At 38.2% G+C, this 13826-nt stretch overlaps 1 protein-coding gene across 1 annotated transcript; it reads right to left on the bottom strand.

The window, feature by feature from the left end:
• Positions 1 to 11836: 11836 nt before the first annotated feature.
• Positions 11837 to 13066, bottom strand: LOC109076114 (putative gustatory receptor clone PTE03). Its single transcript, XM_042740254.1, has one exon. The coding sequence runs from the start codon at positions 13064 to 13066 to the stop codon at positions 12149 to 12151; it is 918 nt and encodes a 305-aa protein (XP_042596188.1). The 3' UTR covers positions 11837 to 12148.
• Between the last annotated feature and the right edge of the window lie 760 nt (positions 13067 to 13826).

Here is a 13826-nt window from a genome sequence, read left to right as displayed (position 1 = left end):
TTTATATCTCTATCTCTGTTGATGCTCACCCCCTTTATAGTGCTATATATATATATATTTGCATTGATAATCAGTAGGCAGGCAGACTGAATACGCACAGGGTAATGAATGGAAGAATCAATGTATTATTTTTGAAGCTTTTGACTTCCGCTGTGTTTGATGGGCATATTTGCAAGGCATTGCATTCTACCAATAGATAGAGATAAGGAGAAGGAAGATAATCATTCACTCTTTAGCCATTTGGTTACTTAAACAGCCACAAGAAAAAAAACACCAGGGGTCTATTCTTCGTACCTTGCTTAATAGATCTGGGCCCGTATTCACAAAACATCTTAAGACTAAAAGTAGCTCATAACTCACTGATTTAGGAGAAAATCTTAAAAATAATGGGTGTGCAATTCATAAAATTACAACTCATAAAATTATGATCTAAAAGTATTTCACAAAGCATTTTAGTGCTAAAACTAGCTCCTAAATTTGTGAAACAATAGGAGTACTGAAGAGGACTCCTAAGACACTAATACCAAGCCACAATATGCCTCTGAACATAAACATTTTAGAAATATTGGACAATAATGAGCTTTTATAAATGTATCACATTCGGTTTTGAAGTTTATCCCAACTCCAAAATTTCCTTTGATTATGTTCTTGTTTTCATTAGCCAGTTGGGCAAGAAGTAACAGCTGTACTTGTGTCCAGTTTGGTTTTCTTTTACATTTGCATGTCTTACTGTCAGCCATGATTATTCCACTCTGTTTATTAAAAGGCTTTTTATATGTATATTCACTAATTATGAGAAGCATACATGTAAGAAGCTGACAATTAACTGAACATAAACTTGTTTGTTTAGTGACACTTAGCCTGCATTTTAAAATCATTATTTGAATCATTATTTATTTTTATTTTTAAACCTTTATCTTTACTCTAAAATATGTCTATGAATAAATCTCAGACAGAGACTATCAGCTAATCACTGTGGGCATAGTTAGTAAGCATGCTGACATCATCCATAGCAACGAGGTCAACCCCACCCTTACTCTGAGCTTATAGAGATTTCTGTCTGTTCCTTAGTAAAAGTTTGTCTCAGCAGCTTTGTGAATAGGTTTTAAGAAAAAAACTCTTAGCTAAAAACTTTTACTGCTATTTAGGAGAACTCTTAGTGGTAAGATAAAATGTTTTGTGAGTATGGGCCCTGAGATGATTTGAAAGATGCCAGTTTTTCTAATCGTGATAACTGATCTCTGGCTAATTTGGTTCTTCAAACGAATTTGTTCAAACCAGATGTGGCAAGACATTTCTGATCTACATTTAGCATTATTAATCTGTAGGCTAAGAATATTTCAAAATAATCATGTAATTATAATTGGGAAAATGTTGTTAGATGGCCTGGATAGAACTTAAACTTTGAAACTGCTGGTTAACTTTCTTTTCTGCTCAAGATGAGAACGTTTTCATTATTGAAGACATTTTTATTTTAATATTAAAATAGTATATATTTCAGGAGGAAAAGCCTGAACAGAAACAGAATTTGTTTTTTGTTTTGTTTTTTTTGTCACATGGCCTCGCATGTATCTAAATGTTTTTTTTAAAGCAGATCATAGATAATATATAATATATTTGGTCTATAACCTACAAAACAGCTTCGTTATTAGAAAGATTTCAATACATGAGGATTCTGAATGGGATTTTTAGCGAGCCATTAAATGACTTGAGACTCGACTCGGACTCGTGACCAAAGACTCGAAGCCTTGACTCAGACTCCAGCGACAAAGACTTCAGACATGATGCAGACTCCAAGTTAAAGACTTGTGAACATCTCTGCTCAAAACCATCAGTAATGTAGCAATTGGCTGACGGCAAGACAGTAACATAATGACAGCATATCGTTAAAAAAAAGACACCTGACAAAAAGCTTGACTAAATTAAGGACCTTTATAAGAAAACAGCCAAGCGAACAAAATAAATTTTATAATAGATAAATGAAATTGTAAAAACAGTTTGTTTGTTTTTTGTTTTTTAATGATTATCTCAATGTTATAATTAACAATTCATTTAATTTTATCTTTGAAGCAAATTTGTTATTTGACAGCATTAATTAAAGTTTCTTAATGGTCAAGATCAAGTTATCTCCATCTCCTGCACTCCATCAAGCCACTCCCATAATAGCTGTCACCACTCCAATTAATGCACTAATCACACTAACTGTATAGCATGTGTGTAAGACTCCAGTTATAAGGTAATTATTTTATGACGAATAAATCTTTCAGTGAGTAAAACTGGCTGTGTCTATAGTATTATAGACTACACAGCACTGTATTATTTTCAGATTTTAAGTAATATTATTTTAAATTATTCACACTGGATCAGTGGGGTACTCTTATAGTAAAGTAGTGGTTGCTGGGACAGATTTTAAGTATCACTTAAAAAGATGCGATCTAATCCTGTTTACATGGAACAAGCCTGCACCCGAGCAGGTATAAGCTTACAGACCCGTTGCTATGACAGCAATGCCAGGATGAGCTTCGAAGAACCAACCAATCCAAGATCATACCAAATCGTCAACAATCAAATCCAGCTAGCAGAGTTAGCAGCGTATGAAGAACAGACCCCAGAATAGAAATGCTGGTGGCTGCACTGTTTGACAATTTTATTTCCTATCAAGGTTCTCAAGCACTTATTCCTTTGCAAAAAGAAATTAATTATTTAGGCAGTTGTTTCTTGGTTTAGGTTTTATTATGGAGTTCAGCTTTTCCAAATGTTATAATAGAACTTTATTTGGTTGTTCTATGACCCCCCCATACTAATGTTTTAGTGTTTGAAAGAGTAATAAAGTGATATTTTAGTTGACCTCACTGGTCGAGAGGGTCAAATAGAGTGTACCTGATTTATTTGCCATTATTTTATTTTATTATTAATGTATTTTTTTTTTTTTTTTTTTTTTTTTTTTTTTGAGTGATAGGAAGGAAGAACCATTTTCATAAGTGTAATGTGTATACAGAAAGTTTTTTTTTTTTTTTTTTTCTTTTTTTTTTCCTTTCTGCATTATTGTTTCAAGTGAAATATTTATTTGCAGTGTAACATTCCTTATGTATGTGTATTATATATACACTCCTCTACAAATAAATTGTATTTGTGATGTGTTGTTACTCCTCTCAATAAATATAGAAAAGAACAACAGTCTTTAAAATCTGTACAATATTCTGGTGCCAATGATTTTATTATGAATAAAATTATGAATATTAACAATACAATCATAGGATTCCCAATACTTGGGTCACTTGATTTCTAAAACAACATTCACAGAAGTAAATTTCATATCCAAAATGCACCCATTTTGTGTGTTGATTGTGATGGTCCTTTGGATCATTGTTCTGTTGGAAGATCCAACCACGGTCCATTATAAGGGCTTCTGACCCCAAGACTCAACTCTTTTCTGCAGTTATCCAGTTGTGATCCTTGGATTGTGGACTTTGGCCACTCAAACTATCTTCCTCACATTGCATTAAGATAATATTAGTCTCAGACGTCACGCCCACGGACCATTGACTAAACGTCTGGGCTGTGTTCAGCCCCGTCAAAAACGGTGCAAAAGGTTTTTTAAACGGAAACGATGGTGTGTTGAACACCCTGTTCTGATGACCCAAGAGCTGCAACTATGGCGTCTTAGAAGGCCATTCTTTGTGTTCTTTTTTGATGAATATTCTGTGCCTGATATGATCGGTATAAATATGTGTTTAATACTGCAAAATAGGCTTGATGTTACAGTCACTGCCCTTGCCCCTCCAGAATAAAAGAGAACATCAATCAAGTGAAGATTTGTGGAAACTGTGGTTCCTAATTAAAGTGATCCGACATTTGCCTTGCAAACATTTCAGGTGAAGAATCAGGTGACACTTCTTACCTCCGAGACTGTGTTATGATCTATATGACTTTATTATTTTTATTGTGAGTATTAGGCTTATCATTATTGCTGATCACTAGTGTTGTGCTGTGTTATTGTAATATTTACCATTATATAATCAGAGGAGTATAGAAAAGTTTATGAAAGTATGGTCCTGTCCTGGTCAACCTTGTTTGGTCTTTCATAAAAATTCATCATCAGGTCGTCCGGTGATAGCTTCTCGGCCTGGCAGAAACCGGTCGCACCAGCCTTGTGTTGACATCCCACGGCGGGTATTAACGTGCCACCTGAATGGCGAAGCTCCTTTTTTTGTGTGTGTGTGTGTTTGTTATTTTCTTTGTCCAGTCGGCGTTTTCTACTGCCAGGTGTAGGTCTCACTGGCTCATCCAGGCCATCAAAAGTGTTATTAGCACTAATTTTGAAGACTGAGCAACACAAACAAGATCCCGCTTCAGAGCGCCGCCAAGATTGCGTCGAACGCTCGCCGAATTCTGATTGGTTGAGAGGATATATCGCATTTAGGCTAAAAACAGGTTTGCCGCTTATAGCGGTTTGGAAAGAAACTGCATCTTGCAGTACATTTTAAACAAGGAAATATAGCAATTTGGCATGAAACATTGATGGAGCAGAGAATAGGTTCAGTACACAGCACAATGGCATGACGAACTCATTTTTTTTTAAATTTGGCGTTTATCACGTTTTGGAAAAGAGCTCTTCATATATAAAGTCGTGGCCAAAAGTTTTGAGTATTACATAAATATTGGAAATTGGAAAAGTTGCTGCTTAAGTTTTTATAATAGTAATTTGCATACACTCCAGAATGTTATGAAGAGTGATCAGATGAATTGCATAGTCCTTCTTTGCCATGAAAATTAACTTAATCCCAAAAAAACCTTTCCACTGCATTTCATTGCTGTCATTAAAGGACCTGCTGAGATCATTTCAGTAATCATCTTGTTAACTCAGGTGAGAATGTTGACGAGCACAAGGCTGGAGATCATTATGTCAGGCTGATTGGGTTAGAATGGCAGACTTGACATGTTAAAAGGAGGGTGATGCTTGAAATCATTGTTCAGCTGCGGGATCGGAGTGCCACCAGTGCAGAACTTGCTCAGGAATGGCAGCAGGCAGGTGTGAGCGCATCTGCACGCACAGTGAGGCGAAGACTTTTGGAAGATGACCTGGTGTCAAGAAGGGCAGCAAAGAAGCTACTTCTCTCCAAAAAAAAAAAAAAAAAACATCAGGGACATATTGATTTTCTGCAGAAAGTATAGTGAATGGACTGCTGAGGACTGGGGCAAAGTCATATTCTCCAATGAAGCCCCTTTCCGATTGTTTGGGGCATCTGGAAAAAGGCTTGTCCGGAGAAGAAAAGGTGAGCGCTACCATCAGTCCTGTGTCATGCCAACAGTAAAGCATCCTGACACCATTCGTGTGTGGGGTTGCTTCTCATCCAAGGGAGTGGGCTCACTCACAATTCTGCCCAAAAACACAGCCATGAATAAAGAATGGTACCAAAACACCCTCCAACAGCAACTTCTTCCAACAACCCAACAACAGTTTGGTGAAGAACAATGCATTTTCCAGAACGATGGAGCACCGTGCCATAAGGCAAAAGTGATAACTAAGTGGCTCGGGGACCAGAATGTTAAAATTTTGGGTCCATGGCCTGGAAACTCCCCAGATCTTAATCCCATTGAGAACTTGTGGTCAATCCTCAAGAGGTGGGTGGACAAACAAAAACCCACTAATTCTGACAAACTCCAAGAAGTTATTATGAAAGAATGGGTTGCTATCAGTCAGGATTTGGCCCAGAAGTTGATTGAGAGCATGCCCAGTTGAATTGCAGGAATTGTGGGTGGGGGGAGTGCATGTACAGTTCTCTCTCCACCTTCAATACCATGACTTAGGTGCCCTTGAGCAAGACATCAAACCCCCAACTGCTCCCCGGGCGCCGCAGCATAAAATGGCTGCCCACTGCTCCGGGTGTGTGTTCACAGTGTGTGTGTGTGTGTGCACTTCGGATGGGTTAAATGCAGAGCACGAATTCTGAGTATGGGCCACCATACTTGGCTGAATGTCACGTCACTTTCACTTTCACTTTCACACACACACACTGTAATGGAGTTGAGGCAGAAGCCAAAGTAGAATCCATATGCAGGGTTTATTAAACAGTTCCACAATTCCAAACTCAGTGTCAGCAAAGGCAAGCTGTGAAGTCATACACAAGGAGGCAATCCGATCAGGCAAACAGGCAAAAGTGCAATCCAAAAGAGTAGTCAAGAGAAACAGAAAACCGGTCATATACGGGAGAACTAGAGAGTGAAACAAACATTTGGTAAGGTAGGGTAAACTGGCAATACTTCGCAAAGATGCAATGTGGCGGCCAAATTAATATGGCACCAAACAGGAAATAGTTGCAGAAGAAGAGCTCACAGTCAAAACTCAGGCGAGAGCTCCCCTGCTGGCCTAGTGTTACAGAAGCCCCCCCCCCCGAAGGAGTGCCTCCTGGTGCTCAACGTGGATGTCCCCGTGGTCGTGGCGCTGGACAGTCGGGACTGGCTTGATGAAATTCCTCTATGAGTGACGGGTCCAGAATATCAGAAGCAGCTATCCATGATCTCTCCTCTGGTCCGTAGCCCTCCCAGTCCACCAAGTATTGAAGCCGACCCCCTCTACGCCTTGAGTCCAGCAGCAGATTCACCCTATAAGCTGGCGATCCGTCAATGTCCAGCGGAGGTGGTGGCTCTTGGGATTCAGTGTTGGGGTTGGCATTCAGGTGGACCGGTTTGAGAAGCATAACATAAAAAGATGGAGAGATACGGTAGTTAGCAGGAAGCTCAAGCTGATATGTGACCTCATTTATTTATTTATAGCCCAAATGGCATCACCAAGTACTCATAGTGACCTCCCGTGTTGAGAAAAGCTGTCTTCCACTCATCCCCTTCTTTGATGCGAATGAGATTATAAGCACTCCTCAAATCTAGCTTGGTGTAGATCTTAGCCTCTCGAAGGTGTTCTAGTGCGGCAGGAACAAGTGGAAGGGGATAGCGGAATTTTACAGTAACATTGCATCAGTGCAATTGCATCAGTGCAAGGTCGTAGACCTCCATCCTTCTTCTCAACGAAGAAGAACCCCGCTGCTGCTGGAGAGGTAAATAGTAAACCCAAGGTTCAAAGCCTCTTTAATGTAATCTTCCATAGCCTTGGATTCATGACGTGATAGTGGGTAGACCTTATGCTTAGGTGGCATGGCATTGGGCAGAAGATCGAGGGTGCAATCCCAGGCACAGTGAGGTAGTAGCTGTGAAGCTTTGCTCTTGCTATTGATATTGCGAGACGCGGTTGAGGCAAATTGACAGGCATGGAATGGTTTCGACAATATTAAGACCAGTGAGTCAGTTCTCTATGATTCCAGGATAATACAGGATCGTGAGTGGATAGCCAGGGGTATCCTAGGATGATTTCATATTGGGGTGAATCAATGATATAGAAAGAAATGCTTTCTCTGTGGATCAATCCAATCTGTAACTGAGCAGGTGCAGTTTGCCTGGTGACAAGGTAGTGTGGTTAAACTGTATTCCTTGACAATATCCTTGTTGACCAGATTCAAGGCGGCGCCGGAATCAATCAACGCTGTCAAAGTAATGGGACCATCATTAGTAGTTAGCCGAACAGGAATGAGAAATTACTTTGAGATGGGTAGAGAGAATTGATCAACACTTACCCAGCTGGTTGCAGAGATGGACCTCTGGGCTGTTTCACCACAATGATGGGACGATGGCCTGTTTCACCACAATAACAGCACAGATTCTGTTGACAGTGTCGAGTTCTCTCCTCATCAGATAAATGAGCATAATTTATTTGCATGGGCTCTTGGTGATCAGAGGGTGCAGTGAGTGAGTTAAACAATGGCTGTTGAGTGGACTTTCTCTTGGGTGTGTTTCTCAGCAAATTATCAATCTTGATGGCCATGGTGATGAATTCAGAAAATGTTAAGTCCTCACCCTTGCAGGCTAACTCAGCCTGTAACTCCAAATTCAAACTCTGTTTGAACACAGCCTTCAATGACACATCATTCCATCCGCTTTGAGCAGCAAGAGTTCTAAATTCAATGGCGAAATCTGCAGCGGTGCGGTTCCCTTGTGACATGTGAAGCAATTATGTAGAAATATCCTTGCCCCCCTCAGGATATTCAAATACTTCACTAAATTGTTGAAACAGATACTCAATAGATGATGGAATTTGTGAATCCATCTCCCAAACTGCTGAAGCCCAATCAATCGCCTTGCAAGATAACAAAGACATTTAGAACGTGTACTTATTTCCCTCAGAAGAAAACTGGTCTCTTTGGCTTTCCACATAGATACGGACTTGATGAATAAACCCAAGACATTGTCCTGCTGAACCATCAAACTTATCTGGCACCGCCAGTCTTACCGTTGAGGTGGAGGGTGAGGGAAGTGATTGAATGTAGTGGGTTAAATGGTCGTTTGCGGATTGCAGTTTGTTGAGTTGTTCCTGGTAATTTTTGAACAACTCGCTCTGATAAGCGAAAGCTGCTTGGAGCTGAGAAACCTTCGCTGGATTCATTGTTGGCAAAGTATTCTGTAACGGAGTTGAGGTGGAAGCCGAAGTAGAATCCATATGCAGGGTTTATTAAACAGTTCCACAATTCCAAACTCAGTGTCAGCAAAGGCAAGCGGTGAAGTCATACAGAAGAAGGCAGTCCAATCAGGCAAACAGGCAAAAGTGCAATCCAAAAGAGTAGTCAAGAGAAACAGAAAACCGGTCATACACAGTAGAGCTAGACAGTGAAACAAATGCTTGGTAAGGCAGGGTAAACTGGCAATACTTCACAAAGATGCAATGTGGTGGCCAAGTTAATATGGCTGCCAAACAGGAAATAGCTGCAGAAGAAGAGCTCACAATCAAAACTCAGGCGAGAGCTCCCTCTGCTGGCCTGGTGTTATACATACGTATATATATATATATATATATATATATATATATATATATATATATATATATATATATATATATATATATATACACACACATATTATTTAATCAAAATGTTAGCCGCTAACACATCTCTCACTCATGACCAAGCGGCAACCTCCCGCTCTCTCTTGTGAAGCCAACAATGAAGTGACTTAAACTGTAATTCGTCAACTGGCCGCTAGAGGCTGGCTGCAAAAGGGAGTCAATCACATAGACTCCCCATGTTAAAATGCCCAACTTTACAGCAGAAAAAACATGTTTACAGTCTGGTTCAAAAAATTATTTTGGTCTTTATAGCTAATTTTGCTCTTCATGACAACTGTGAGGGGGATGATTTTTTAAATAATTAATCCGTTTAAATTATATTAAGCCTTAAAGTTCTGCATAATTAAGGGCGTGGCCACTTAAGTGACAGGTAGATTGCCGCTGCTGACACTGCCGTTTCAGCAACCAGCTCCCACCTCTTTGCCCATTTTTCGATTATCTGGGAGTGACGCGCTGCCAAGATGGTGACGGCCGCCTCTGCCCACTTTGAGCTTCAAAAACGCTCTTCGGAAGCCTACGGGTGATGTCACGGACACTACGACAATGTTTTTATACAGTCTATGCTCATGACGCACACACCAGGCCGCCATTTCACGCAATATACTATTCACCCATTAACAGCACTCAAACTTCATTTAACCGATTGATAACTCAAACTAATGATCAAATATAACATCACATGGAAAGGTGGGAGAAATCAAGCTTCAAAGTATAATCACGAATGGAATTGAGAGCTTATTTTACTATCTCAAAAGAACAGGATTGATAAAGAGAATGTTGTTTTTTTCATTTTCTTATGAAATGGGCATACTTTGGTCCACACTCCAACACAGCAGGTGGCGATAATGCACCTTAAGCCACTTTAGCCTGACATGCACCTCTCCAAAAATGTTACAGCACATCAATTCTACGCGAACCACAAGTGCTTTGATTGGTCTGCCAGTACCCCTCCCTCTGTATGTGTCTGAGTTTTTTGCACTTGAATATATTTTACACGTTTTTATTTAACATAAAACAAAGCAAAGAAGTGTCTTTGAAGTGTCTTATCAGTGCAAACGTGTCTTATCAGTTATATAAAACAGCATATACATCACTTTGTTATTTGCGACAAAACAATGTTGTTCTGCCATGGTACAAGTCATTGTGAAGAGCTTCTCTTGTTCCATTGTCATCTCTATTTGTAGTTTTAAATAAACGATCTGTTTTTTCTTATTTATTTGCTGCATCACGGCTGATGCTTCCCCGACAAGCTGTTTCTTCTTCAGCTTTTGCTGTGGTACTGCGGGTCACAGAAGCAACATGTCAGTAGACACTGCAGACTAGCGGTTTAATAGTAACCTTTCCAACCCGTCATTTAGCTTTTAAGTTGCTAAACAGTTTTGCTGATATCGCCAGAGTAGCGCTGACAACATGTTTCTGTGACACACTGAACTGACACACTCAGTTCAGTTCATGGATCTCTCCTAACAAGCTGATGATCTGAATCTGGTGTTTTAAATAAGGGAGACATACAAAATGTGCAGAGCAGTGGGTCCCCAGGACTGGAACTGAGAACCAGTGCATTAGAAAACCAGAACACCATTGCTGTTTCATTAGCAGCTGTTGCTTAAGGTTCCCGAGGTAGAAATGTGGCCATGATGCCAAGCAGACAACAATTATTTCTTACATAAAACATAAAAAAATAAAATAAAAATAAAAAATACTCTTTTGAGCATAATAAAAAGCTGTCAGTTTTCAGACAGCCCATTACACTGACTTTTCAGACAGCCCATTACAAACTGGCTGTGTGCAGGGCACTATGCTTTCTGCGGTGCTGAAAAGTGAGTGGAATCCAGTCATAAAAGTGGAATTTAGTGTAAACGCAGAAAGTGAAATTTTGGATGAAAATATCAAAAGTAGGAAAGTACGCATATACGCAAGTACCCATATCAAAATGTGATATGGAATAGTGTCTGCGAATATTATGCTGTAAAAATACTATTTAAAAAAATGAATCCTGCATATTACAGTATATATGTTTTTGTGTGAATGGATGGCACAGACATGCAGTTTTGTTTACACATACTGAAGCGCACAAAATGCTTGCAGCATTTTCAGCCTCTGCCGCCTCAACATACGAGTACATAAACACATAAACATATACTCTAGAACTGCTCTGAGAGTCACTTCATAAGCATTCTTTTGAGAGTTTCTTTTGAGAAAAACTATCATCATTTCATATAGAGAATGTGAAGCTTACGCCGCATTGCAAGCTGGGGCACCGCCGCCATTTTGAGAGGATCACCCTCTGCTACGAATACTGAAATTAATATGGATACCTGCTTATCTATTGAAAACTGCACATTTTAGAGTGGCCTTTTATTGTGGCCAGCTTAAGGCTCACTTGTGCAATAATCATGCTGACTAATCAGCGTCTTGATATGTCACACCTGTGAGGTGGATGGATTATCTCGACAAAGGAGAAGTGCTCACTAACACAGATTTAGACAGATTTGTGAACAATATTTGAGAGAAATAGGCCTTTTGTGTACATAGAAAAGTCTTAGATCTTTGAGTTCAGCTCATGAAAAATGGGAGCAAAAACAAAAGTGATGCGTTTATAATTTTGTTCAGTGTATAAATACACACACACACACACACACACACACACACACACACACATACAGTATATATTTTGAAAATATTTATATGTATATACATTTATATATTTATATTATTGTATTTTATATTGTATATAAATATATTTAATATATAATCAATATATAATATATAAATATTTTTCTTATATATATATGCATGTGCTTGTATTTATATATACATTATAAATATACACAGTACACACTCATTTAGTATGTAAACAAAAACCTTTATTATTATTTTGGATGCGATTAATCAAGAGTATTCATATGACACCACTAATATTGCATGTATTAATTTTACAGGCAATGTCTGGTATCTGATATATTTGGTATGTGAGAGGTGACCAAGGGTCTGAACCATGTTATGAATCCAGTAACAGGCTAAATTAGAAATAAAATGTATAGTAAATATATAATTGTGGCAAAGATTTACAGTAAAACACAAAGTTTTAAATTCACAGGTTCATAAAATGTAATGTTCATCATGATTACATAATTTATACCATACAATCATACAATCATTGAACTTTGTTAACATTCGGTGCAGCATCTGTTATAGCTATTTGCCAGCTTTTATAATCCATATAATTTTTTTGCGAATTTCAGGAAAATTCAAACCATAAACAAGAGGGTCCAGGATGGGTGGTACAATGAGAAACTCTAATGAAAGAATGATTGACAGCCCTATAGGGAGTTCCAATGTTGCAACCCGACTCAAAGTGATCTCACAAAAAAGAGCTACTGAGAAATTTAAGAGGATCACTATGTGTGGAATACAAGTTTGATATGCTTTTCTCCTGAAATCTAGTGAGGTTTTTCTACAAATGATAAGAATTTTAACATAAGAGTATAATATAAAACTTAAAGGCATGATAACAGTTGTGGTCAATATGAAAAAGCCAAAAACATTGTTAACAATAGTGTTTGAACAAGAAAGCTTGATAATTTCCCAGTTGTGACAGTAAACCTTCCACAGTTTGTTACCACACATTGTGAGTCTGGCATTTAATATACCAGCAATTCCAACACAAAGTATCGAATAAATCCAGCTTATAGATATTAAAACAGATAAAATCCTGGGGGTCATTATGTTGTTGTATTGTAATGGTTTACTGATTGCTACATACCGGTCAAATGCCATTAACATTAAAATTGTGTTTTCATTTGATGCATATGAATAAATGACAATAGCCTGTAAGATACATGCTGCACGGGAGACTGAGTGTGTATCAGACAGCAAGTCTGTCAGTAACCTTGGGAAAAAAGCAGCTGTTCCAAACACAGAGTTGACGGATAAACATGAAATCAGAATGTACATGGGCTGGTGCAATGTCCTTTCCAGAAAAATTGCAAGAATAATAAGGGCATTAAAGAATACAATAGCACAATATAGAATAAACCCCAAACAGAAGAAAGTATATCTTATGTACCCCATATTTTCAAACAACATCAAGTAAAAATATGTTCCATTTTCCATTTTCCATTAAGCAAAGAATGGATTGACCTGAGGATGAGACCAGAAAAAGTTAATGTGATCTTTATGTATCTTACAAATACACACTTTAGATAACCACAATGTTTTAAATAATACATCATGTGAATATAAAGTACTGTATGAATTATTCAATCAGTTAAACAATATACATGTGACTGCATTACCAGAAATACCTTCTGTGATATGATCTGAAATTATCATCACTTCATCTTCAAATAATGTGCAGATGTGCAGAGAATTAGCTCTACATGTGCTGTGGTTTAGAAGAACCAAGAGTCGCTAGTACATGCTATTTTTTATAGTATAAAACATGTCTGTGGAGACCTCTCTGCTGTGCTTGATTTGCATAAACAGCACAGATTCCTAGAATCCTTAAAACGGGTTGTGTGACTCAGTGTAAACAATTTGCAACAAAAAACATATTTTTTTACACACTAACAAAATGCATACTTTTAAGCCTGAAAAATCTGTAACACAAAAACTTGTGTTGATTGAAAATGTGCAGTGTGACGGGTAAACACAACTAATGAGGTCTGTGAACTTTTGGAAAGACATTTTATTTGAAATGAAGTTTCAACATAATATTTAAAGTATCTGGGGGATATGGTACTCTTGGGTAGATTTGCAGACAAGGCTGAAATATTTTTTTTTCTCAGTTGTATTTGTCTTTTAGATGGCAAAGGTCATGTCTTAACCAGCCTTCATCAGCAGGTGGTGACATTGATCTGGGTTTAATTTAGCA

The sequence above is a fragment of the Cyprinus carpio genome, chromosome B15, assembly GCF_018340385.1.
Source record: "Cyprinus carpio isolate SPL01 chromosome B15, ASM1834038v1, whole genome shotgun sequence".
NCBI lineage: Eukaryota > Metazoa > Chordata > Actinopteri > Cypriniformes > Cyprinidae > Cyprinus > Cyprinus carpio.
This window is presented reverse-complemented; position numbering and strand designations above follow the sequence as displayed.